Consider the following 24,574-nt stretch of genomic DNA (forward strand, 5'->3'; position numbering starts at 1 on the left):
CTCAAAACCTCATGTGTTTCGCGTTGAACCAGTACGGGCCATGGCTCGCGTTCAAGCTCTATTCAAGTTCTGGGTTAGTTTTGACAATATAAGCTAGTTACAGGCCTGGGCTTTGAAATATTCCACACAGGCTACTAAATATCCATGTAAGAGACGGCCATTTAGGAAGGAATCATTGACACTTTAAGAAGACAAAAAAACAATTAACTTGGGCCACAGCTCACAAAGCTGCACACTTTCCCTACATGACGGTCAAAGACGCGCTGTCCCCGGCTGCAGTGACTACGCTCACGCGCCCCAGGGAGGCCACAGCTGCTGTGGCGACCGCGGACCGAGGTCCCAGCGACCCCAAGCCCCGAGTCCCGGACAGCTCCCCGCGCCCTCTTCAGGGCCCCGGAGGAGCGGCGCCCCCTCCCGGTAACAGTGGAGCCTCAGCCTGGCCCCACCCGGCCGCTGGCCCCGCCGGGCATCCCACGCACCCTCGGGAGGGAGTGGGTCGAGCCGCGCCCCACGCAGGCGCGCTGAGGCCCGGGCTGGGGTGAGGTCCCGGCAGGGGCGGGCCACGCTCGTGGGGCAGGGCCGGGGCGGGGCCGCCGGCGTTTCCGTTGCTTGGAGTAGTTAGGGAGCAGGGCCCAGATCCCTCTCCGCCTTATCCCTGCCCTGCCCTTGCGCGCCGCGGGCTCGCACTCCGCAACTCTGCGGTAGGCTCGAGGTACCCAGTCTAGGCGAGTGGTCGCACAGCCCGGGCTGGGTCGGGGAGAGGGGTCGCGCAGCCGCCTCTGGAGCTGTGGAGAGCGCGCGTCTCCCAGCCTCAGATTCCGCCCAGTTCTGCGCTCTGGGGAGGGCCGGGGGCTAGCAGTGGCTCGCTAAGCCGGGTGTCTCTACTCTCTTGCAGTGCTCCGTCCCTGTCTCCTGCCGCTAGCAGTCGCCATGGCACAGGTAAGGCGGTGCGCCCCAGGGCCGCGCTCGGATTTACGCACACCTCTGTGAGCGGCCACAAGAAAGTTCCAGAACTTGTGGGACAGCCAGAAAAGTTTCAGAAGGAACTGAGCCTGTCGCCTGACCATCGCTTACACTTTTCTTGCTTCCCTTCTCCTCCCCGCCCTTTTCCCGCGTCCTTTGAGCTTCCCGCGGAGCGTTCCCTGGAAAGGGCGCCCGCGCGGCGACGCGGACAGCGGCCGGTGACGTGGCCGAGATTCCGTTTGCTCCCGGTTCACGAGAGAATGGATAAAAGAGGGCCTTCCCCGCAATGCTGAGCGCCCCTAAAATTAGAGCCGGAGCCAGGACGGCTCATCGTGGTGACGTGAGGCGGACGCTCACGCACCCTCCCCTCCCTGGCTTCCTTTATTTTTTTCTCAGCAAAGTTTCCTGTATTTTAATTCCGTGCGTGGGCACTGGCCTTTTCCAGTGGGGTCGCCATGGAGCTTTTTGCATGTGCGCAGCCCAGTTTTACTCAAAGAACTTGGTCGTCCACAGTGATTTTTTTTTTTTAATGCAAAAAGTTAAACAGGAGAGCTGTTTTTCTTAAATCATGAACTTGTGGAACGAGTTCTGAATTTGCCTTTGGGACTGTCAGAAGTTGGTTACCAAAGTGTAAGAAAGAGAAGGTAGGGTAATTTACATAGTAGTGTTCAAAAGTCGACCATGTGAGACAATCTTTTGTGACAATCAGTTCCTAAAACTCCACCCCAGAACTAATTACACAGATCTTGTCATTTTAAAAGATATTTGCACTTGGGGCACGCATAGTGCTGCAGCTGTGTTGCCCACATGAGGGCTTATGTGAGACTTGAGTCCAGGCTGTCCCACTTCTGATCCAGCTCCTTGCTAATGCACCTGGGAGGGAGCAGATGATAGTCTTAGTGCTTGGGCCCCTGCCACGGGGTGGAAGACCTGGATGGAGTTCCTGGCTCCTGGCTTTGGCCTGGCCCAGCCCTGGTTTGGGGAGTGAACCAGTGGATGAAAGATTTGTTTCTGTCTCTCCCTCACTATGATTTTGCCTTTCAAGTAAATTAAATCTTTAAAAAAGAAAAAAAAAAGATTTATTTGGGTGGTTGGTGGGTGAGGGAGGTGGGGAGAAAAAGGAGAGGAGTGTGGTAGCAAGAGAGAGCCTCCACCCTTAGGTTCACTTGCCAAATGGCCACAACAGCCAGGGCTGGGCTAGGTGGGAGCTAGTAGCCAGGAACTCCATCTGGGTTTCCCAAGTTGGTGGCAGGGAGCCAAATACTTGGACCATCATCTGCTGCCTCCCAGGTGTATCAGCAGGAAGTTGTATTGGATGCGCAGGGTAGCTGGGAGCCTAACCAGGTACTCTGCTATGGGTTTCGGGTGTATTACAGGCTGTGCCGCGACACTTGTCCCTGCCCCATAAATATTTTAAACAAATGTTTTAATTGCCCAGGCAATACTCTCTCTCATTTGTACTTCATTTTTTTTTATCAGATAGGTTCATCAAAATAATATAAGATTTCATGGCCCTTTCCAAGAGAAAATGGGAGGATTGAGTGGAGTTGGTAACTTTATTAACTTTGTACAGTGCTCCCATTCTTATTCCTTTGTTGAGCTTAGCTGTTAGCATAAGCCCGCTCTCACATTACTTCAGGTGGAAAGCTTATTGTAGGTTCTTCCCGTGGAAAGGATACTTCTGTGTGGAATTAACTTTCCTTCCTGGAACAGTATCTTTCCTGTCTTGAGGTGGTGATGTACATGATGAGTTAGTAAGTAGCAAAGAATCATTCCCTTATCCTTGCTCATTGGCTGTTTCTTGGATCTCTTCGAATGTTTCCCAGTGATATCTGAAGTTTTTCTGTCAATTCTTTTTAATTATGTAGACTCCTTACCCAAGGTGGTAAAAAATGGATATGTTTCCCAGTTGTGGATGTTAGTTTTAATAATTTCAAAGAACGATAATAGGGACTGGCATTGTGGCATAGTGGGTAAAGCCGCCATCTGCATCCCATATGGGCGCCGATTTTGGGTCCTGACTGCTCCACTTCTGATCCAGCTCCCTGATAACAGCCTGAGAAAAACAGCAGAAGATGGCCCAAGTACTTGGATGCCTGCCGCCCACATGGGAGACCTTTCTGAAACTCCTGGCTTCGGCCTGGGTTAGTAGTGGCAGTTGTGGCCATCTGGAGAGTGAACCAGTAGATGGAAGATCTCACTCTGCCTTTCTCTCTGTCTCTCCCTTTCTCTGTATGATTCTTTCAAATAAATAATTTTCAAAAAAAAAGAATGATAATAGCATAAATGCCTTTTGAAGATTGATTTATTTTTCATTGGAATGACAGAGAGAGCGAGAGAGAGCACGCACGCAATCTTCCAGCTGCTGGTTCACTCCCTAAATAGTTGCAAAGGCCGGGGCTGGGCCAGGCTGAGTCCAGGAACCCAGAGCTTCTTCTGAGTCTCCCCACATGGGTGCAGGAACCCAAGCACTTTGCTCATCTTCCACAGCTTTCTGTAGCACATTATCAGGGAGCTGGATTGGAAGTGGAGCAGCCAAGCCTTGAACTGATGGGGTACCAGTGTTGTAGGCAGAGCCTAACCTGATAGGCTACAACACTAGCCCCACGTAAAGGCCTTTACATATAGAAAACCTAGGAGAATAGTGGCTTGCATCATTAAATTATGTGTATGATCTCTACCACAATGTAACACCAGGGCTATTTCCTATCAAAACCCTAGTTTTTAGTCATCATGAAAGTTGCAAGTAGTGTTTAAAAAAGCAAGTGTTGAGGTTTGCTCCTGCCCTGTCATTAGTTATCCTTGGAAATCGTGAAAGTAAAACATTTTGTGAAAATATTAAGTATAAAGATGGAGTCTTGTGACCTTTATGTTTACATTTTGTGATGTGCAGAATGCATTGAAATTGTACTTGTATTGTGTAAAATTGTGTTAAGTCCCAGGGTAATTGTAGTACAGATGGAGAAAACTCAGTGTTAGGTTTCTGTGGGTTGCTATGGTAGTACCTTTGCTGACCTTTGGGTATCCTATAGGAACCAGTGACCAACCTCCATTCCTTAATCATCTGCAGAGTGATGATGACAGATGCTCAAGTCTTAGAGGTGCACATTCCAGTGACTTAAAATGTATTATTTTAAATAGAAATGTCTCTTATTTATTGAAAAATTAAAATGTCATTTCCCAGTCAGAGCAATTCATGTTTATTGATTATATCTTTCATTCCAACAGTTTTTTCTTTTTAATATGTTGGGACCACTATGTCACTAACCATTAGCCAAAGTCCAGAGACATTAGTTACTGCTTGTGCATATGGTGGGCCTGATCCCCAAGTTTATGAACTGTGAAGTTCGTAACCAGCATGATTAAGACTTGTTAGAGAATTGTTAGGAATTTTGGTTTTTGATGATTCCATTGGGGTTTCTTTTTTTTTAAATAAACAAGTATTACTAGAACTGTGTTGATATTCATGCATATTTGTGTTGATGTTTGCATTTGAAATATGTATTCATATTGATGTAAATTGTTTCAGTTAAATTTTACCTTCATTATGCCAGTGTAGGGGAACACAGCCAGGGCAGAAGATAGTACTGGGAACTCCATAAAAATGATTTATATTATGTTGGGTGAATACATTCAGAGTTGGAGGCATTTGTGGGGTAACCACTTGATCTGCCCTTTTCTTTCTCGTTCTAATCCTTGATCTAATCCTGATTCTCTTGAAATATGTGAGATTGTATTCAACTGACAGTTATAATGGAAAAAAAAGTAGTTTAGTAATAGGTCACCTAGTCCTTAGAGTATGTTGGGTAACTTTATCTTCTATGATATATAAGAAAAAATTAAATTACCAGTGCACCTGCAAGTGAATAATTCCTAGACAGTATTTACTTTTCAAATGTGTTTGCAACATTTATTCCAATGATTTATATATAGTTTGAAATAATAAGATCCATGTTATTGTAGTATAAACTTTACTAAATGAGTAATTAGTTTGATTTTTAGATCAGTTATATTCTCTACCATGTTAAATTTAGTATCAGCTAGGTCAAATAAAATGCTAAGAATGGCCAAAGAACTGTTAAAAGCTGCCTGATGACCCACGTGTAGTAAAATATTTTGAATCTTCTCATCTTTTCTTTCTATAGGCAACTTCTGACTATATATAAATATGATTTTTTCATTAGGTCTTAGGGTCATTTTCTCAATCACACTTAGTATATTTTGAGTTGGATTTCTTAAATTGAGTTTTTATTTGTTACTTGCTCATGCAGGTTTTTCATCCTACCATTTAGTTAGAGCCAAATTTCATAGATACACTAATTTATTTAAGTACTTAAAAGCTTGTGAGCTTGTAGTGTTTGATTTGTCTGGCTGTATTTCACAGATGAATGATCCATTTAATACATTTTAATTCAGTTTAAGGCTTTGCTATCTTTCCCTCTAAAATAGATGTTCAAAATTGAATTTTTGACAGTGTGAAGTGAATTTTATTTATAATGTTGCTTGTAAAGAGTTAATATATTAATATATTCTGGGCATTAGGAATGGGATAAAGGCAAAACTAGGATACATAATTGTTTACTTTGTTTCATGAGTATCAGAATTATTGCCATGATATATACTTAAACTGTCAATGATTTTTTTTTTTTTGACAGGCAGAATTAGACAGTGAGAGAGAGAGACAGAGAGAGAAAGGTCTTCCTTCCGTTGGTTCATCCCCCAAATTGCCACTATGGCCGGCGCGCTGCGCCAATCCAAAGCCAGGAGCCAGATGCTTCCTCCTGGTCTCCCATACGGGTGCAGGGCCCAAGGACTTAGGCCATCCTCCACTGCCTTCCCGGGCCACAGCAGAGAGCTGGACTGGAAGAGGAGCAACCGGGACAGAATCCAGTACCCCAACCGGGTCTAGAACCCGGGTTGCTGGCGCCGCAGGCGGAGGATTAGCCCAGTGAGCCGCGCTGCCTGCCAAACTGTCCATGATTTGATTAGAAAATTTTTTGGTCAGTTTGAAATTATTGTGCCTCAATAAGTTACAGAGTCCCTGTGCAGAGCAAGCAGATTCAAAATGTAAGCGAGTAAATCTGAGATGAGGCTCATTCCAAAGGGGTTGACTGGATATTGATGGCATCTTTTCATGCCATTCACATTTTTTCTAGATGACACAATTTTCTTTATTTCTTGGATATATTAATTTTTTCTATGTCCTAAAACACTGTACATTTTAAGCTTAAATTTTTTAGCTTTCATTTAATAAATACAGATTTCATAGGTACAGCTTTAGGAATATAGCTGTTTTCCCCCCATACCCACCCTCCCACCCCCACTCCCATCCCACCTCCTACTCCCTCTCTCATCCCATTCTTCATTAAGATTCATTTTTAATTATCTTTATATATAGAAGACCAACTCTATACTAAGTAAAGATTTCAACAGTATGTACCCACACAGAAACACAAAGTATAAAGTACTGTTTGAAGACAAGTTTTACCGTTAATTCTTGTAGTACAGCTCATTAAGGACAGAGATCCTACATGGGGAGTAAGTGCACAGTGACTCCTGTTGTTGATTTAGCAATTGACACTCTTATTTTTGGTGTCATTGATCACCCAAGGCTCTTGTTATAAGCTGCCAAGGCTATGGAAGCCTTTTTTTTTTTTTTTTAAAGATTTATTTATTTAAAAGGCAGGGTTACAGAGATGCAGAGGCAGAAAGGGGGGGGGAAGAGAGAGGGAGAGGGAGAGGGAGGGAGAGAGAGGTCTTCCATCCACTGGTTCACTCCCCAGTTGGCTGGAATGCCTGGAGCTGCACCAATCCGAAGCCAGGAGCCAGGAGCTTCTTTGGGTCTCCCACACAGGTGCAGGGGCCCAAGGACTTGAACCATCTTCTACTGCTTTACCAGGGCAAAGCAGAGAGTTGGATCGAAAGTGGAGTAGCCGGGGCTTGAACTGGCGCCCATATGGGATGTCGACACTGCAGGCAGCAGCTTTACCAGCTGCACCACAGTGCTGGCTCCGGAAGCCTTTTGAGTCCACAAACTCCCATCAATATTTAGAAAGGCCATAAGCAAAGTGGAAGTTCTCTTCTCCCTTCAGAGAAAAGTACCTCCTTCTTTGCATGCCATCACTTTTAAGGTCAAATCTTGCTATAGCTAATGATTCACAATTAGGAAATTAGATCAGGGTTACCTGTTTCCCCATGGCCTTTGCTGCTCTAGATTAGACTCTGTTCCTGATTCTTTTGACTCTTTTATCCATGTTGGATGCTGAGAAAAAAAACCAGATTGCAAACTGATAGGCTGCTTTGGAAGCCATTGAGCAATTCTTTGGCATTCAGCAAACCCCAGCTCCCTTATGTAGTATCTAGTATCCATTGCCTTTTGGGAGAACTGCAAAGGTGAATTAAGCTAGCATGGAGCAGGTACTCTGGGGTTTTCCTCTTTCAATGACTTAGAAGTTAAACGTGGTAACATGGGAAGTGAGATACACAGCAGACTCATAGAATGGTGGATGTCCTAAACAGCACTCTGGCCTCAGAATCAACCCTTAAGGCATGCAGATCTCGCTGAAAAGCCCATGAAAGTATTTCAGAGGCATGGAAAGCCAAGACACTCTGGAAAAAAAAAATGACCTAAATGAAAGATCTCCGCGAGTGAGATCCCAGTGGAAAGAACAGGTAATCAAAAAAGGGGGTACCTTTCTCTGAAGGGAGGAGAGAACTTCCACTCTGACTACGACCTTTTCTAAATATGATCAGTCGGTGAACTCAAAAGGCTTCCATAGCCTTGGCAACTCATGACAAGAGCCTAGGTTGATTACTGATGCCATAAACAAGAGTGTCAATTTCTTAAGTCAACAACAGGAGTCACTGTGCACTTACTCCTCATGTAGGATCTCTGTCCTTAGTGTGCTGTACATTGTGATTTAATGCTATAACTAGTACTGAAACAGTATTTTTCACTCTGTGTTTCTGTGTGGGTGCAAACTGTTGAAACCTTTACTTAATGTATGCTAAACTGATCTTCTGTATATAAAGAGAATTGAAAATGAATCTTGATGTGAATGGAAGGGGAGAGGGAGTGGGAAAGGGGAGGGTTGCGGGTGGGAGGGAAGTTATGGGTGGGGGGAAGCCGTTGTAATCCATAAGCTGTACTTTGGAAATTTATATTCATTAAATAAAAGTTAAAAAAGAAAAGATACCTTAGGAGGGAAAAAGAATGAAATGAAAAAAAAAAGAAGTTAAACATAGTAGAAATTGATGGATCCATTTGCGTGATAGATCCATTTCTGAAATAGATTTTATTCACATAAGTGTTATGGTATTCTAAAATTTCACAAATGCATCAGTTGATTTATTTTTAAATGAGTACGCCTAAGACCTTTGCTTTAAGTGCTGTTTTGGACTCAGCCTTTAGTCATTTTTGTAACATGTAAACATATAAGCAGTTGATGAATCGGAAGGAATGAGGATTCCAATTGGCTTCATTTCTTTGGACACTAGTTTCTAGCTGTTCTCTTTACCTTCGATTTGTGCATTCATTCATGAAAATATGAGGATACTTTAGAAAGTTCTGGAAAGTGGAATTAAAAGATGTTTTAGTGTAAAAGATTTTGAAAACTATGAATCATTTTTTTCATAATACGTATTTTCTGTGAAATTTTTGAAGATCTCTCCTAACATGGATTTGAAAATCTTTTTGCTCAAGATTAACATCTTCTATTAACTTTTTTTTTTTTTTTGACAGGCAGAGTGGATAGTGAGAGAGAGAGACAGAGAGAAAGGTCTTCCTTTTTGCCGTTGGTTCACCCTCCAATGGCCGCCATGGCCGGTGCGCTGTAGCCAGCGCACTGCGCTGATCCGATGGCTGGAGCCAGGTACTTACCCTGGTCTCCCATGGGGTGCAGGGCCCAAGGACCTGGGCCATCCTCCACTGCACTCCCTGGCAACAGCAGAGAGCTGGCCTGGAAGAGGGGCAACCGGGACAGAATCGGGTGCCCCGACCGGGACTAGAACCCGGTGTGCCGGCACTGCAAGGCAGAGGATTAGCCTAGTGAGTCGCGGTGCTGGCCCATTCTATTAACTTTTATTTATGTTTATTAAGGGGAGGCAGTAGAGAGAGAGTGAGAGAGAGAAATAGAGTCCCATCTACTGGGTCACTCTCCAAAAGTCTGTGACACTGGGATTGGGCTGAGGTGGAAACCTGGAGTTAGGGATGCAGTGCACACAATTCAGATTCCATGTGGTGACAAGAACCCAGCTTCCTGGGCCATCACTGCTGCCCCCCCGGGTTGGCTTTGCCAGGCAGCTGGAATCAGGAGCCAGAGACTTGTATGAAACCCAGGCACTCTGATGTGGAACATGGGTGTCCTAACCACTAGACCAGGTGCCCAGCCCTCCACTTGACGTTTTAAATCCATTTTCTGTTAACTTTTTGAAGTACCCTTCTATGAAGGTTTTGAATTCCTGCTCTATGCCAGCTATCATTAGCTAGGAAACAGGAAATGGAACTAAGCCTCATTGACTTAACAGATGCATTGCCAAGTCCTTTGTGTGCGTTTTTTAGTGCATACAATACAGTTTTGGAGGTTAGTGTTACTATTTCTGATTCACTTAGGAGGAAATTGAGGTTACTTAGTTGGGATGAGTTGCAGGGGAGAAAGGAGGGAAGGCATTTTACAGTGAATTCTGGGGGTGTTGGGGCATGGCCTGCACCTGATGGTAGCCGGGCAGTGCTGGAGTGAGGCTCAGCAAGGGAGGCCGTGGAGCCCTGTCTTGGAAAGAGGTGCCGTCTTGGAAAGGGGTGTCGGCTAAGTAGACAGGAGCCAGAGCTAAAGAAGATGAACTGGTTTCTAGGTGTGGAGAGCTACCAGAGGATTCTAAGAGAGAGTATGCCGTGGTTGCATTTGTGTCTCACAAAGATTGTCCTGTGGCCAAGGAGGTGGTTGCCTTTCTGGGGGTTGCAGAGGAGGAGTGATGTGGTAGAGTTTCTGGGAGGGGAGAAGAGGGAGGCTGGGCATGGGAAGGCCACTTAGGAATCTGATGCAGTAATCCTGGTGAGACTTTAGGACTTCGAGTGGGCAGCGGCTGTGGCTTAATAGATAGGAGAGGTCTAGGGGAGAGAGTGGGCAAATTGGATGCACAGATGGGGTAGTGGTTGCTGGCGAAAGGTCAGGAAAGGGCCAAGATGACTGGGCTGCTTGAGTGTATTTTCTTGGGGAGTGCAGATTTGAGTCAGGAAAGAGGCAGTAGTGGGGATGTTGAATTTGCATTCCTTATGAAACATTTAGGTGGCACCAGCTCTGTGTGGAAGTTAGCTCGGTGTTATATGATCTCCAAGTCCTCTTTTATCTCTGTAAGTCCATTTGCTTATGCATTATTTATCTCTTCCTGCAGCCAAAAAGGATTTGAAGCTAGCTTACTTTCTGCCTTGGCTTAGGGTCAGTCATATTCATTAGGTTTGTTCCCCTTGTTTTCTATGAAAAAGGAAATGAAGTTGTAAATCTGTGTATGCTCTTCTCTGCTGTGAGAATTCTGTACACTTGATTATCTTGTGATGCACTGGTGTGAATGAGTTGGTGCGTGCTGCAGCTTTTCAAGTACTAGTCACAGAATGCCCAGGTGCACACATAGGGAAAACATTCCTGGCTCCCTTGACTTAGTGTGAGCTTTGGGCGGCCACTGCCGCTCGCCTCCATCTCTTTAACTTACTCAGCTGTCACCTTGTCTCCCCTGCTCTTGGGTAACTTTTAGGAGCACCCATTTTAGCTTTCCATTTTATTGTTGTTTACCAAGGGAAGACTTTTTTTTTAAATTTATTTTTTATTTATTTGAAAGGTAGTGTTAGAAAGAGAGAGATTGATTGATTGATTTCCATCTTGTAGCTTCTCTCCCCAAATGGCTGCCACAGCTGGGCCTGAGTCAGGCTGAAGCCAGGAGCCCAGAACCTCTTCCGGGTCTCCAACATGAGTGCAGTGGCCCAAGCACTTGGGCCATCCTCCACTTCCCTCCTAGGCCCATTAGCAAGGAGCTGGATTGGAAGTGGAGCTGCTAGGACTTGAAGCAGTGCTCACATGGGATGCCGGCGGTACCGCAGGCTTTACCCACTATGCTACGATGCCTACAGGCCCCAGAAGACATTCTTATACTGGCAGGGAAGTTTAAAGAAACAGCACATTCAACACAGGAGTCAAGGCACAATAAACATTTAAATCATGCTCGTGAATTTTTATTTGATTATCAGTTTCTTTTCTACTGCTGTGCAAACTATTTTAAAATGGTACTTTCCTCCCTTAATGCTTGATTTTATGAAGGAAGTCAATTGTAGTGGGCTCCTCACCTCAGCCCCATCCCAGGCTTCTCTTTGATTTTGGTTACCTAAGATCAAGCAGGATCCAAAAGTATTACTGTGATGCAGTGAGGAATTAAGATACTGAGAGAGAGAGAGAGCGAAAGAGAGAGCCATTCATGTTAACTGTTACTATAGTATATTATTCCAGTTGTCCTATTTTATTATTAGTTATTGTTAATCTCTTGTTGTGCCTAATTGATAGATTGAACTTTGTCACGGCATGTGCAAATAGGACAAGGCACAGTATGGGCTCCAGCATCCAGTGGGGGCCTTGGAGCTAACCCCTCGAGACTAAGAGGGGGACTGCCGTGTTAGACAAGGTGGAAGGAAGCAAAAACAAGCAAGGAGGAGCATGGAAGGGGAAGGAAGCTGAGTGGAAGAAGCAGCAGGCCAATTCGAGTTTCAGGCTTTTAACTGTGACCTTCACCTTTTCTGATGGGATTGCAGCAAGGGTGTGGGTGGTGGTTGAGATCTTGTTTCTGATCCCTGATGTGTTGGTGCCCCTCAGTCTTCTTGGGGATTCTGTGTTTTTTTTTTTGTTTGTTTTTTTTGTTTTTTTTTTTTTTTTTAATTTCCTGATATTTAATTTACTTTGAAGCTCACAGCATGATTTTCTCTTTCCTGGCTTATCTCCTTTCTTTGTACAGTGATTAATTTTTTTTTAAGATTTATTTACTTATTTGAAAGGCAAAGTGACAAAGAGAAAAAGATTTTTCATGTGCTGGTTCACTCCCCAAACAGTTGCAACAGCCAGGCATGGGCCAGGCTGAGACCAGGCTGAGACCAGGAGCCTGCAGCTCCATACTGTTCTCAACGGCACCAACACTTGGGCCGTCCTCCATTGCTTTTCCAGGCACATCAGCAGGGAGCTGGATTGAAAGCAGGGCAGCTGGGATTGTAACCAGCACTTTGATTTGGATTCTGGTGTTAATAAGCAGCATTTTAAATGGCTGTGACACACATTGACCCCCACTTTTTTTTTTATCAGTGGGACCCATTATCACAGGAAGGAGTAATGGGGTCCCTAAGTATCTGTGTCAGGTAAGACCCGAGCTGCTCTGACTGTGAAGGGAGGCAGACTCTGCCCATTTGGTCTTCCTGTCTTCCCATCTTTCCCGGTGGCCCCTCCCTGAGGCTTTTAGGAAGCCAAGCCTCTGAAGAGCCATCCTTAAAAATCATCACAGGTGAAGCCACTGTGTGCAGTGCTGGCATCTCATATGGGCGCTGGTTCAAGTCCCAGCTACTCCCCTTCTGATTCAGCTCTCTGCTATGGCCTGGGAAAGCAGTGGAAGGCGGCTCAAGTTCTTGGGCTTCTGTACCTGCATGGGAGATCCTGAAGAAGCTTCTGGTTCCTGGCTTCAGATTGGTCCAGTTTTGGCTGTTGGGGCCATTTTGGGAATGAAACAGTAGGTAGAAGACATCTCTGTCTGCCTCTGCCTCTCTGTAACTCTGCCTTTCAAATAAACAAAGAAATCTAAAAAAAAAAAAAAAAAAGAAATCTCTGCTCAGCTGCTTAGCACTTGTTCAAATTGAGTGGTTTGTGCCATGATTTCTGGCTCCTGGTTAGCATCACGTGGAATGTTGGGTGGGTTTTGATGAAGTACTGATTACATAGAACTGCAAGACAGACTTAAAAAGGGTTCAGTCCTCCCCTGTGCCTCTGGGAAAAGCTTTGTTTAAAATGTTCCAGGCATGTGAATATTTTCTCATTTAAACCAGAAATTGTTATTTCTGTGTTATTTTTCTGTGTCTCTTAATTCTCTGTCTAGAGAAGCAGCCCTTTGTTTGTGTTTTGGCTGATTTTATTCATTTTATTTTGGCATGCCTAGTCTTGGAAGGTAAAGAACTTTTTAGTTTAGAGGGAGAAAAAAAGCCAACAAAAATACAGAGCTAAAGAATGGATATTTTTGAGGGTGTGAGTTAAAAGAGTTAATTAGATGTTCTGACCATGTGTTGTCTGAGAATATGTAATAATTCTGGGAAGGCGTTAGCGGGTTGAGGATAGAGTGAGGCTTTGTGAACCTGCTTGGAGGTGGCGTTGAATGGGTAAATGTGGGACTCGGGAAACAGGGGAAGCCCTCTTGAATGAGTCACTTCTAGTCCCATATGCAGAGTTTGTGTGGGCAGAGAGGGGGACTGGGCAGGATGTCCAAACAAGGCCTCTGCCCTGTGACTCATGTCTGTGTTTCTCATCTGGTCCCTTGACACTGCCACATGGCTTGGCTAGCTTTGGTGAATGACTGCAATGACTTGGAATGTAGCAAAAGTATTTCACAATTTCTAGAAAGCTCCCAAAAATATGGCCAGCAGTTATTTCTTCTTCATAGCTGGTAGCGTAGATTTCTGAGGACACTTCTCTTCCTTTCATCTTTCACCCCTTTTCCTGTGGTCTCTGAGGTCAGGTTATCATTTTGCTATAAGGCAGATCCCTCCTGTCTCTTCTGTTTGTAACCTTCCCCCTGCTGTTAACCTTTCGCTCCACTAGCAGTTTCTTCATGGCCTACAAACTGGGTCCAGGCCTTCTTTGAAGTGTGTTTTGAAAATTGCGTTTTTCCAGACTTTGTAAAGTGGGTTCCATGGAGATGACCTGTTTCTTTCTTTCTCTTTTTTTTTTTTAAAGATTTATTTTTTTTTTGAAAGGCACAGTTAGAGAGAGAGAGAGAGAGACAGAGGGAGAGAGAGAGAGGGAGGGAGGGAGAGAGAGAGAAAGAAATCTTCCATCTGCTGTTTCATTTCACAGATGGCTGAAGACAGGAGCCAGGTGCTTCCTCTGGGTCTCCCACATGGGTGCAGGGCCCCAAGCACTTGGGCCATCTTCTGCTACTTTCCCAGGTGCATTAGCAGAGAGCTGGATTGGAAATGGAGCAGCTGGGACTTGAACCAGCACTCATGTGGGATGCCAGCCTTGTAGGCATTTACCTGCTATGCCACAACACTGTCCCAATGACCTGCTTCTCAGATCACGCTAGAGTATCCCACAGCTGGGCTCTTACTGCTGCTCCAGCCTGTGTCCAGGGGCCTCTGTGATCTTCCCACTTCCTAGACTTGCCTATGATATTGGAAGTTGCTTTTTCTTCCTTTCCCCTTGGAATGTTCTCCCCTTTGGCTCCCATGCCACCACCCTCTTTGGATTTTCTTCTTTCTCTTGGGAAATGGTGAAGCATTGTGGTTGAGAGCCCATTAGCCATAGCGCCATAAGGCCTGAGTTCCAGTCCCAGCTTTGCTACTTGCTTGCTTGGTGGCACTTGGGTGTTTTGCCAAGCCTTCCTGAGCCAGTAGTTTGCTTCATTTGTAAAGTGGGGTTCACTGAGATGACCACATGAAGCTCTGAGTGCAGTCTGGCTCACAGTTGCGCCAGGCAGATATCGGCTGCCATCTGATTGTGGGTCACTTTCCTGGCCTTTTCCTTCCTTTCCATCTTAATGTTGTGTGGTGGTCCCTGCATGTGGCCCCACCTTCCATCTGTGTGTGCTCATAACTCACTGGCCTGCTTCTCTTCCAGTGTACCTACTAAGAGGAATTGCAAAAGCAGCCATCCCTTTCCCATCTGGAAGTGAAATCATCCTCAGTAGTAGTTCCCTTCTTCCCTGACTCCTTTTCCATTCCATTTCCACTGCCCTGCCTTTGACTTTGACTTCCTCACCCTTCATTATGCAAATAATTTTTAAATAATCTTTTTTGTCTCCACTCTTTTTATTTTTTTTTTTTAATACTTATTTACTTTATTTGAAAGGCAAGGCTACTGGGGGCCGGCGCCATGGCACACTAGGTTAATCTTCTGCCTGCGGCACCGGATTCCCATAAAAGGCGCTGGTTCTAATCCCGTTGCTCCTCTTCCAGTCCAACTCTCTGCTGTGGCCTGAGAAGGCAGTGGAGGATGGCCCAAGTGCTTGGGCCCTGCACCCGCATGGGAGACCAGGAAGAAACTCTTGGCTCCTGGCTTCAGATCGGCGTAGCTCTGGCCATTGCAGCCATTTGGATAGTGAACCAACGGAAGGAAGACCTTTCTCTCTCTCTCTCTCTCTCTCTCTCTCTCTCTGTAGTTCTACCTGTCAAATAAATACATTAAAAAAAAAAAAAAAAGAAAGGCAGGGCTACGGCGGGTGAGGGGGAGACCCATCTTCCATCCACTGGTTGACTCCCCAGATGGTCACGCTAGCTAGGCTGGGACTGGGCAACGCTGAAGCCAGGAGCCCTGAACTAATCTGGGTCTTCCTTGTGGGTGGCAGGGCCTCGAGTTCATCCTCTGCTGCTTTCCCATGTGCATTAGCAGGGAGCCAGATGGGAAGTGGAGCATATGGGATACCAGCATTGCAGATGGTGGCTTAACCCACTGTGCCACAATGCCAGTTCCTTGTCTCCACTCTTGAACAGTCTGTTCCCATGTCTCCATTGCTGCAGGAGACATAGTACCATGCAGAGTTGACTCTGTTGCCCTCTGAACCCCGCCACCCCTGAATATCCTCCAGCGGTCTCCTGTTGCCCACAGGATGATGGCTGTACTTTTTTCTGTGGCTTTTATACCCCATCTCTCCCCCGATCATGGCTCCCCTTGTTGAGTTTTCTTTCCAGCCTGACTGCTTATTCCCATCCGTTGAGGTTCTTAACCCTTTATCCAAAGTACCAGATTATTTTGTTCTCTCATGTTTTGTTTTTCTGTGTGTTAAAACAATACTATACTGCACGGCTCTGCCTCCTGAACCTGCCTGAAAAAATTGCTGCCAACTTTGAAGACATTTTTTGGAAGTTTTTCCAATTTCTTCTGACCTGTCCTTCCCAGCTCAGTCCCCAGTTTATGTGTTCACATGACCCTGATTCAACCTGTGTCTATGTTAACTGCACTTGATTATGAATATACTTGTCAGTTCTTATTTGACTTAGGCATCAAGATATTTTCTAGTGATGAGTATGATACATGGCATGTTAAAAGGCATTAAAAAATCGTTGTTAGGGAAAGCATTTGGCACAGTGGTTAAGTTGCCACTTGGGACACCTGCATTCCATATTGGAGTGCTTGGTTCAAGTCCTGGCTCTCCCACTTCTGATTAAGCTTCCTGTGAATGCATAGCCTGAGAGGGAGCTGACTGATAAGTACTTGGGGCCCTGTCACTCATATGAGAGACCTGGATTGGGTTCCAGGCTCTATTCTGACCCTGACTGTTGTAGGCATTTGGGGAGTGAATCAGTGGATAGAATATGGAAGATCTTTGTCTGTCTCTTTCTTATAAAGTGAAAATAAACAAAGAATTTAAAAACACTGTGGAGTGAATGAATAAATAGATGAATTATAAAGGCAGTCATTCCCGAATTCTCACATTGAGAGTACTTGTGGTATTTGTCATTTTTCCAATGGGTATTGGTAGTATCTTTGTAATAGATTTGAAGTTGTCCCACTAAACAGAAACTGCAGTTGGACCAGAGAGAAAGGTGTGGACCTTACCCACACCAGGTTTGAAGGACCATCTTCTCAAGTAAATCATGTTTCTTTCCTGTCTCATAGCTCATTTTAATTATGTTGAACCATAAGAAATTGCCAGTATTCACCCCTTCAGTTTCACAGGAGTCCAGGTCTAGAACTCAAGGAATGGACTTTATTGGTTTTTCTGATCTGTGCTCCTTTGGGAAAGTGGAACTAGAGACTTACCCATTTGTAGGAGTGAACAGCTGCAGTTTGGTTTTATGATCCTTCCAGGAGATATGTTAAGGAGTAGCTCCTCAATTTTTCCCTTACACCCTTTTTTCCTAGTTGACCACAGTCCTTTGTGTAGCTGAGGGACAGAGGAAATGACAGTTGCTACCAGTCAACAGTCTCTGCATGGACATCAGCCTGGGCAGCACCCCTTGTTTTGGATTGTGTTCTTTTGGCTTCACGATTGTAATCCTTGGCCTAAGTGGTTGAGGTCAGGAAGAGCTCCACTAGGCCAGATTTTCCTGCAAGTTCTCTCATAGCCATCTCCATTGAGGGAAAAGAAGGAAGACTTTATTCAAGACTGTGGCATTATGGGTCATGGCTATCACAACAGGGGAGAGAGAGATCAGACTGGACTGTGAATACAGCAAGGATATCAGGGGATTTATTGCTAATGAGCAGTGTGAGGGAATCAGTGGAGGGAAATTTACCAAGAGGAAGCATCAAATGTAGGGGATTCTTGCTGAAGCATGGTGATCAGACGTCAAGGTTGGGTGATGAGAGAATTGATCACATATTGCAAGGGAGCTAAATTCCATTTGGGCTGCTGTAACAGACTGGGTGGTGTATATAGAGACAAATTTATATACACAGTTTTATAGGCTAGGAGTGAGAGAGAGGGCACCAGCACAGTCTGATCCCGGTGAGGGCCCTCTCCCTGGGATGTACACTGCTACCTTCTTGTTGCATCTTCAGTTGATGATGGACAGCAAGGGGAGCAAGCAAGCTCTCTGAATAGTCTTCCGAGGATGGTGCCCGTGTGATGGGGGCCTTGCTCTCATGACCTCAGCTAACTCTAATGATTTCCCAAAGGCCTTATGTCTTAATGCCATCAAACTGTGGGGTAGAGTTTCAATACATGAGTTGTGGCAGGACACAAGCATTTGGTCCATGGTAGGGAGTGATCCGCTGTCAAGAGTAGGGGTGTCTTTCCAAAACTGACTTAGTAGGATTCTCGCTACCACCTAGCCAGGCAGTCAGAGAAGGCCCAAAAATGAGGCCGAGGTGAGAAGAGGCTCAGAAAGCCTGTCCAAAGTTTGGTCAAGGAGAGTCTTTGCCACTGTCTCCTGGGTTCATGAGTGTCAGTTTTTCAGGCAGCATAATTTAGTACCACTGAAACAGCCTTCGGCATTGTGTCTTATGGAAGCTGTTCCCTGTGCCCATCTCTCTTGTCATCTTAGAACCTGGCTGGCTTCATGGTGTTGTTGGTATATGCAGCAGTTGGAGGCCAGTGTGGAAAAGAAATTTTTCTCCTAATAGGCAATTGTGTTTTTATGCATTTATTATGAAACATATGAATGTAGGCCAGACTACATATTCTAAACCCCTCCGTCCTTTAGGCTGTTTGTTGTTTTAGATGGTACCTTAACAGAAGTTTTGAAAGAATCTAAAAACATTGATTAGACAAAGAAAATGCTGGGAACCTCCTTTTTTTTTTGACAGGCAGAGTGGACAGTGAGAGAGAGAGACAGAGAGAAAGGTCTTCCTTTTTTTGTTGGTTCACCCCCAAAATGACCTCTATGGCTGGCGTGTTGTGGCCGGCGCGCTGTGCCGAACCGAAGCCAGGAGCCAGATGCTTCCTCCTAGTCTCCCATGCAGGTACAGGGGCCAAGGACCCGGGCCATCCTCCACTGCACTCCCGGGCCACAGCATGAAAGCTGGACTGGAAGAGGAGCAACTGGGACAGACCCTGGCGCCCCAACCGGGACTAGAACCTGGGGTGCCAGCCCCGCAGGCGGAGGACTAGCCTAGTGAGCCGCAGCGCCGGCTGGGAGCCTCCTTTTATAAGATAAAAAATTATGGCTCAGTATTAAAAAGTGTTTTGGCCATACATATGATGAAGCAGTGTGTGACAGGAGACCTAATAAAGAACATTTTGCAGTGTAATTTGAAGATTGGAATTCCTGTGGCACATAAACTACCAAATATCTTTCAGGCTTTGCTGGGTTATCATAAAATCCCTGCTTCCAAGTACTTGCGGAGAAATGGAACTGAAAGATAAGTTCATTTTGATGCAGAAAATTTTTGGAATCCACGCTTTTTTATAGTGCATTTTTTCATGAACTTTTTCAAGACCCTTCACATGCTTGGATTTCAAGATTGTTTTGCATCAAAATAAACGTACCTTTTAATTCTACTTTCTATGGACTTTTGAATTACCCTGGTACAGAAACTGGGGACTTAGGGGACAACATACATAAGACAGGTATTGCTTAGCACTGACTGCTCAGGGGAGAGCATTGAGTTTGAATGCAGGCTCAGCTTCCTCCTAGATTAGATCAGAGTGGTGAGAGACTTGATGCGAGGCACACGTGCAAGGAGTTGCCTTCTGTGACCCGAGAGGTGTTGGTGTGGCATGATGGCAGGGGTGATGCCCAAGGGAAGAGGGAGCCGGCCTTCCCACTAATGACGTTGCAGGGGACTCTGAGTTGCTCCTGCCAATCCACATCGTAAATGGTCCACTTCCCGTTTCGAATGGGGTCATGAATATTATCAAGTGGTACGTCCATTTAAAAGCAGAACATGTATGTGGCAACTGACTTACTGTTTGTGTTATGGCTGTGTCATGTTAGCTGTGATGTGAGTAATACCCTTGTGTTTCCTGTCTCAGGCTCTCAGAGGAACTGTGACTGCCTTCCCCGGGTTTGATGAGCGGGCTGATGCAGAGATTCTCCGGAAGGCCATGAAAGGCCTGGGTAATTCATCTTCTTTTTTGTTCTGCAGAAGTGTGACATGTGTTTTGCTAAACAGAAAGTCATTGATTCTAATGGAAGGAATAGGCCAAAGCCTATTTTGATCTGAAATTTATAGGAGAAAAAATACATGAAGATAAGAAAATAATACTAGCAGCCACCCCTAATATTCAGTCTCTAGAACCAGATGGGCAGTCAAATTCGGGCCCTGGGCTGATGAACTTGTCAGCTTCATCTGTGTGGCAGTCAGGGGAGTCCGTGAGCAGCTCTGTCCCTCTGCCCAGCCAGATAAGTTTTCCCTCTGTGGGTCTCAAGCATACCACTGTCGTCTCTTCTAGCCCTGGCCATCTCTCAGGGTGCCTTCAGGAGGGTTTCCACGTCCCTGAGCTCCTGGTGTACTGTCCCGGCCTCATGGGGGCCTTTCTCAGTATCCCCAGCCCTACATCTCCTCTCAGCTCCCTTTGTGCTTGATTTGTGCTCTTATCCGACCAGGCTGGGTTATCTACTCCTCATGAAAGACTCCTATGAGGGGTCTTCAAAGAGTGCCTGGAGGGGCAGGTGCTGTGGCGTAGCTGGTAAAGTAGCTGCCTGCAGTGCCAGCATCCCAAATGGACGCTGATTGGAGTCCCGGCTGCTCCACTTCCGATCCAACTCTCTGCTATGGCCTGAGAAGGCAGTAGAGGATGGCCCAAGTCCTTGGGCTGCTGCACATGCGTGGGGGACCTGGAGGAAGCTCCCGGCTCCTGGCTTTGGATTGGCCCAGCTCTGGCCATTGTGGCCATTTTGGGAGTGAACCTGGATGGAAGACCTCTCTTTCTCTTTCTGCCTCTGCCCCTCTGTAACTCTGCCTTTCAAATAATAAATAAATCTTCAAAAAAAAACAAAAAAGGCAGACATAGCCTTTGAGTATTAAAAAAAAAGTGCCTGGAGAACACATATTATAAAAAACTCTGCCTACATTTCAAAATGGTTTGCACCAAAAACAAACTCCTCTTTGAATTGTGTGACCCTGTGACCTTTCAGAGGTTCCCTTACGTTTTTGTACTGCTGAGCTTTGCCTGGCTGCCTTCCTCTTGGAGCCTTTCACATCCTGTTGTCCCTCAAGACTGTCTGCAGTGTCGCTTTCTCCCTGAGGCTTTTCCTGAAGTCCCTTCTTCTGTCTGTCAGCTAAGAGACCCTTCCCTTAACCCCCTTTCACACTGGAACTTTCTGGAGACACTTGTCAGTCTGCTCAGCTCACAGTCACTCCTGTGTTTTGAGGTTCCCCTCAAATTGTAACCCGAAGCCAGAGTCTCCTCTCTAACACCAGCACATTGCACCTTGTGCATAGCTGTTATTTGAGTAAGTTTTTGTTGCATGCAAAACCAGATGCAGCTCAGATTTCAAAGCTGGTAGTATTTTTCCACCCTACTTCACCATACATTGGAGAGAGAGGATCCTGTGTAGTAGAAGCACATTTTGTATGTATTGTACATTTTCTGTCTGTGATAAATTATTCAGTAGAACACGTCAAGTGTATTTCATATGCTCCCAGAGAAAGGGAAGGCTGTTGAGAGTGGGCTCGCGGGAGTTGAGGTGTCACCGTGCGCTGTGAATTACAGGCACCGACGAGGACAGCATTCTGACCCTGCTGACAGCGCGCAGCAACGGGCAGCGCCAGGAGATCGCCGACGCTTTCAAAACTCTCTATGGCAGGGTAAGTCTGTATTGGCACCCAAGGGTGACAGGAGCAAGCAGCTGTGAATTTTCCTAATAGTGTGAAACACACCTACATCCTTGGGCGAACACCGCTTATTTTGTGCTTCTGACTTCCCTGTCAATCGTCAGCGGTTGGCGTGCAGCGCTCGCCCCGCTTATCCTCAGCGTACTTGTTCTTTGCTGGATGCCACGAAGCTGCCTGCAGATGCCTGGTGGTCGTCTCGCCCCCTCCTCCGTTCCATTCCTCCGCACTTTACACTGAGGCTTGCTGTCTAGGCGGACGCCCGTGTTGTGACAGTCACAGTCCGGGTTCCTTTTGTGGGGATTTTAATAAATGAACGTTTGCTTAATTGACTTAAATGTTCTTGTTAGATTAATAATTCAAAGTAAAAAGCTTAACCTTTGTTAGTAAATAAATGACTACGTTACACGGAAAACTTAAAATGAAGTCTTGTTATTCTGAAAATTTGTGTCTGTCACTTCATTAAAGAACAAATGCAGAGAAAAAAAAAAAGAATATTCCGAACACTATTTCTAGGTGCCTGATGTGAAACCGAACAAATATGAAATCCTGTTTTTTTTGTTTCATAATTATGTCCATAATTTCCCCTTAGTAAGTGATGTCTCTCAACAGTCAGGAGCATGATAATAAGTGTAATCTTATGTTCCACAAGGGGGGTATCTATTGAGAGAAAACAATTGTCATGTTTAGGTGTGACACACTAAATTTTGTCCTTTGTAAAAATGCACTTATGAGGGGTTTTTTGGCTTTTAAAAAAGATACGTAAATACATGTTTCTCAGAAGAATGCTTTAAAAATAAACTATTTTAAGCCACTTTTCAAATTTTTTTTAACTCTTGAAGTTAAGAGAAACATTTTTTAAAAAACAAGCATCTTCATGACTGAGTAGCTTTGCTTTAACTTAAGATTTAGCAAAAGATAGATATATTGACCCTAATTGGACATCATAAAACATATACATGTGTCAGTGCATCACACGATATACAATTTTTATGTGTTTATTTAAAACTTTAAAAATTACATAAAAATACATAATTCAGGGCTTTGTGTTTTATTTAGCTATGTGCTTTCTACTTGGGGACAGCAATGTAAAGAATTCCTTAGAGCAAAGGGCTGTCATTCATATTAAGAAGAATCTTAAAATTTCTGTCTGGTTAACAAGTTTGTGTTTTCTGTGGGGGTAGGACCTCCTGGATGACCTGAAATCGGAGCTGACTGGAAAATTTGAGAAATTGATTGTGGCTCTGATGAAGCCTTCTCGGCTTTACGATGCCTATGAACTGAAGCATGCTCTCAAGGTAAAAAACTAAAGTAATATTATTCTGATTTGGTAATTATTTAATCTCGTTTGTATGTTTAAAAGTTTCATTTGACTTATTTCACTGAGGGCTGCTTGGAAGATAAAACAGCAGAAGGCAATAAAAAGTAAATGAAGGAGAAAATTAAAAGTGTGCAATAAATCTTTTTGTATGCTTAAACTCAGTAATATTGGCTACTTAAAATTTTAATTTTTAAATAGCTTTTTGTGTTTTATTATCATGTCTGTCTTCTGATTTTGAGAAGTGCTTAAAAATGTTGTGGATGAGATATTTTCTATTTTAAAATAGGAATTTGCCTGATTAGGGAAAAGGACCCTACTAGCTGAGCCATCACCTGTTGTCCCCCAGGGCCTGACACTGAATCCAGGGTAGGGAGTGGAGGTGGGGCGTGAATTCAGGCACTTCTTTTGGGATGCCAGGGTTCTAGTCAGTGTCTTTGCTGTGCAAAATGCCTGCATCAACAGTTAGATTTTGAATGGGAAAATTGAGATTAACATGAAGTACAGGTTAAGGCACTGTGGTGCAGTGGGTTAAGCCACTGCTGAGACACCTGCATCCTGTATTGGAGTTCTGATTTGATTTATGGCTGCTCTGCTGTTATTCTGCTTCCTGCTAATGTATCCTGGGAGGCAGCAAATGATGGCTCAAGTGCTTTGGCCTCTGCCACTGGTGTGGGAGATAGCAGTAGAATTCTGGACTCTAGGCTTCTGTCCTGACCCAGCCTGGGCTGTTGCAGGCATTTGGGACATGAACCATTGGGTGGAAGATCTGTTTGTCAGTATGTATTTCAAGTAGATGAAAATAAATAAATATGTAAAAAAGAACTAGACCATACAGCTTGGGTATTGTTATTTGTGGAATGGATGGAGGAGAAAATTTATCTGATTAGTGGCCTATTTATGCTTATTCTCTTCATTTTCCTACAATGGTTTTTCTGGAGTAAACATAATCTTAGGATATTGAAAAAGTTTTTTTTTTTTTTTTTAAACAGTGCTTCTGAAATGTCAGCAGTGGTTGAAATTCTGCCAGAGAATGAACCTGGGTTTTCAGTGCTTGATTTCTTTTAGAAACAGAAATACAAAAATAGGGCTTTAAAGTACATCTCTTTTTTCTTTTTGTACAAATTAAGTTCAACTGTATTGTTGCTTGTATCCTCTCACTTTGTGGTGTAGATATGACTTTTATAAGCAGAGAAGGGAAAACCAACTAAAATAAATTTTCAGAAAATAATTTCCAATTTGTTGATAGTTTATATTGATTCAATTTGTAATAACTAAATAATGCCATAAGTATTGCTTATTTTTTTTTCCTGCAGAAGTTCCCTTTGGCTTGATAGAGAACTTGGGAGCATGAGTCTTTCTCTTCTTTTTAAAAAAGATTTATTCATTTATTTGAAAGGCAAGAATTTCAGAAAGAGAAGGAGAGACCAGAGAGAGAGAATCTTCTATCTACTGGTTCACTTCTCAGATGGCTGCAATGGGCAGACTAGGTCAGGTTGGACAGGAGCCTGGAATTCCACCCTAGACTGCTGTGTGGGTGCAGGGGCCCAAGTATTTGGGCCATCTTCCTCTACTTTCCCAGATGCATTGGCAGGGAGTTGGATTGGAAATAGAGCAGCTGGGACATGAACTGGCATTTATATGGTGTGCTGGTATTGCAAGTGGCAGCTTAACTCACTGCCCCACAACACTGGTCTGAGCAATTTGTTTTTTGAGGTAGACATTGTTTAAGTATCAGTGCTCCTCTGTACACTATTATGCACTTTGGTAAATTTTATAAAGTTATTTTATAGTTTTAATAAAATTTTTAAACTAAAGTTAATGATCAAATAACAAGTTTACAAAT

The 24,574-nt window shown here is 44.4% G+C and overlaps 1 protein-coding gene across 4 annotated transcripts in view; it reads left to right on the forward strand.

Annotated features, from left to right (window-relative positions):
- The first annotated feature begins 416 nt into the window (after positions 1 to 416).
- ANXA5 (annexin A5) overlaps positions 417 to 24,574 on the forward strand; it is a 41,815-nt gene continuing 17,657 nt past the window's right edge. The window contains exons 1-5 of one of the 4 annotated variants that reach the window (XM_070047666.2): positions 417 to 538; positions 896 to 939; positions 19,609 to 19,693; positions 21,292 to 21,386; positions 22,595 to 22,708. In XM_070047666.2, the coding sequence (XP_069903767.1) occupies positions 931 to 939; positions 19,609 to 19,693; positions 21,292 to 21,386; positions 22,595 to 22,708 (303 nt within the window). In that variant the 5' untranslated portion in view covers positions 417 to 538; positions 896 to 930. Of the gene's footprint in view, positions 539 to 595; positions 726 to 895; positions 940 to 19,608; positions 19,694 to 21,291; positions 21,387 to 22,594; positions 22,709 to 24,574 lie in introns of those variants that run through there. The other 3 variants (XM_008267910.5, XM_008267908.5, XM_008267909.5) reach the window with 3 other exon arrangements.

The sequence above is a fragment of the Oryctolagus cuniculus genome, chromosome 8 (assembly GCF_051225735.1).
Source record: "Oryctolagus cuniculus isolate XC-2025 breed Fujian yellow rabbit chromosome 8, ASM5122573v1, whole genome shotgun sequence".
NCBI lineage: Eukaryota > Metazoa > Chordata > Mammalia > Lagomorpha > Leporidae > Oryctolagus > Oryctolagus cuniculus.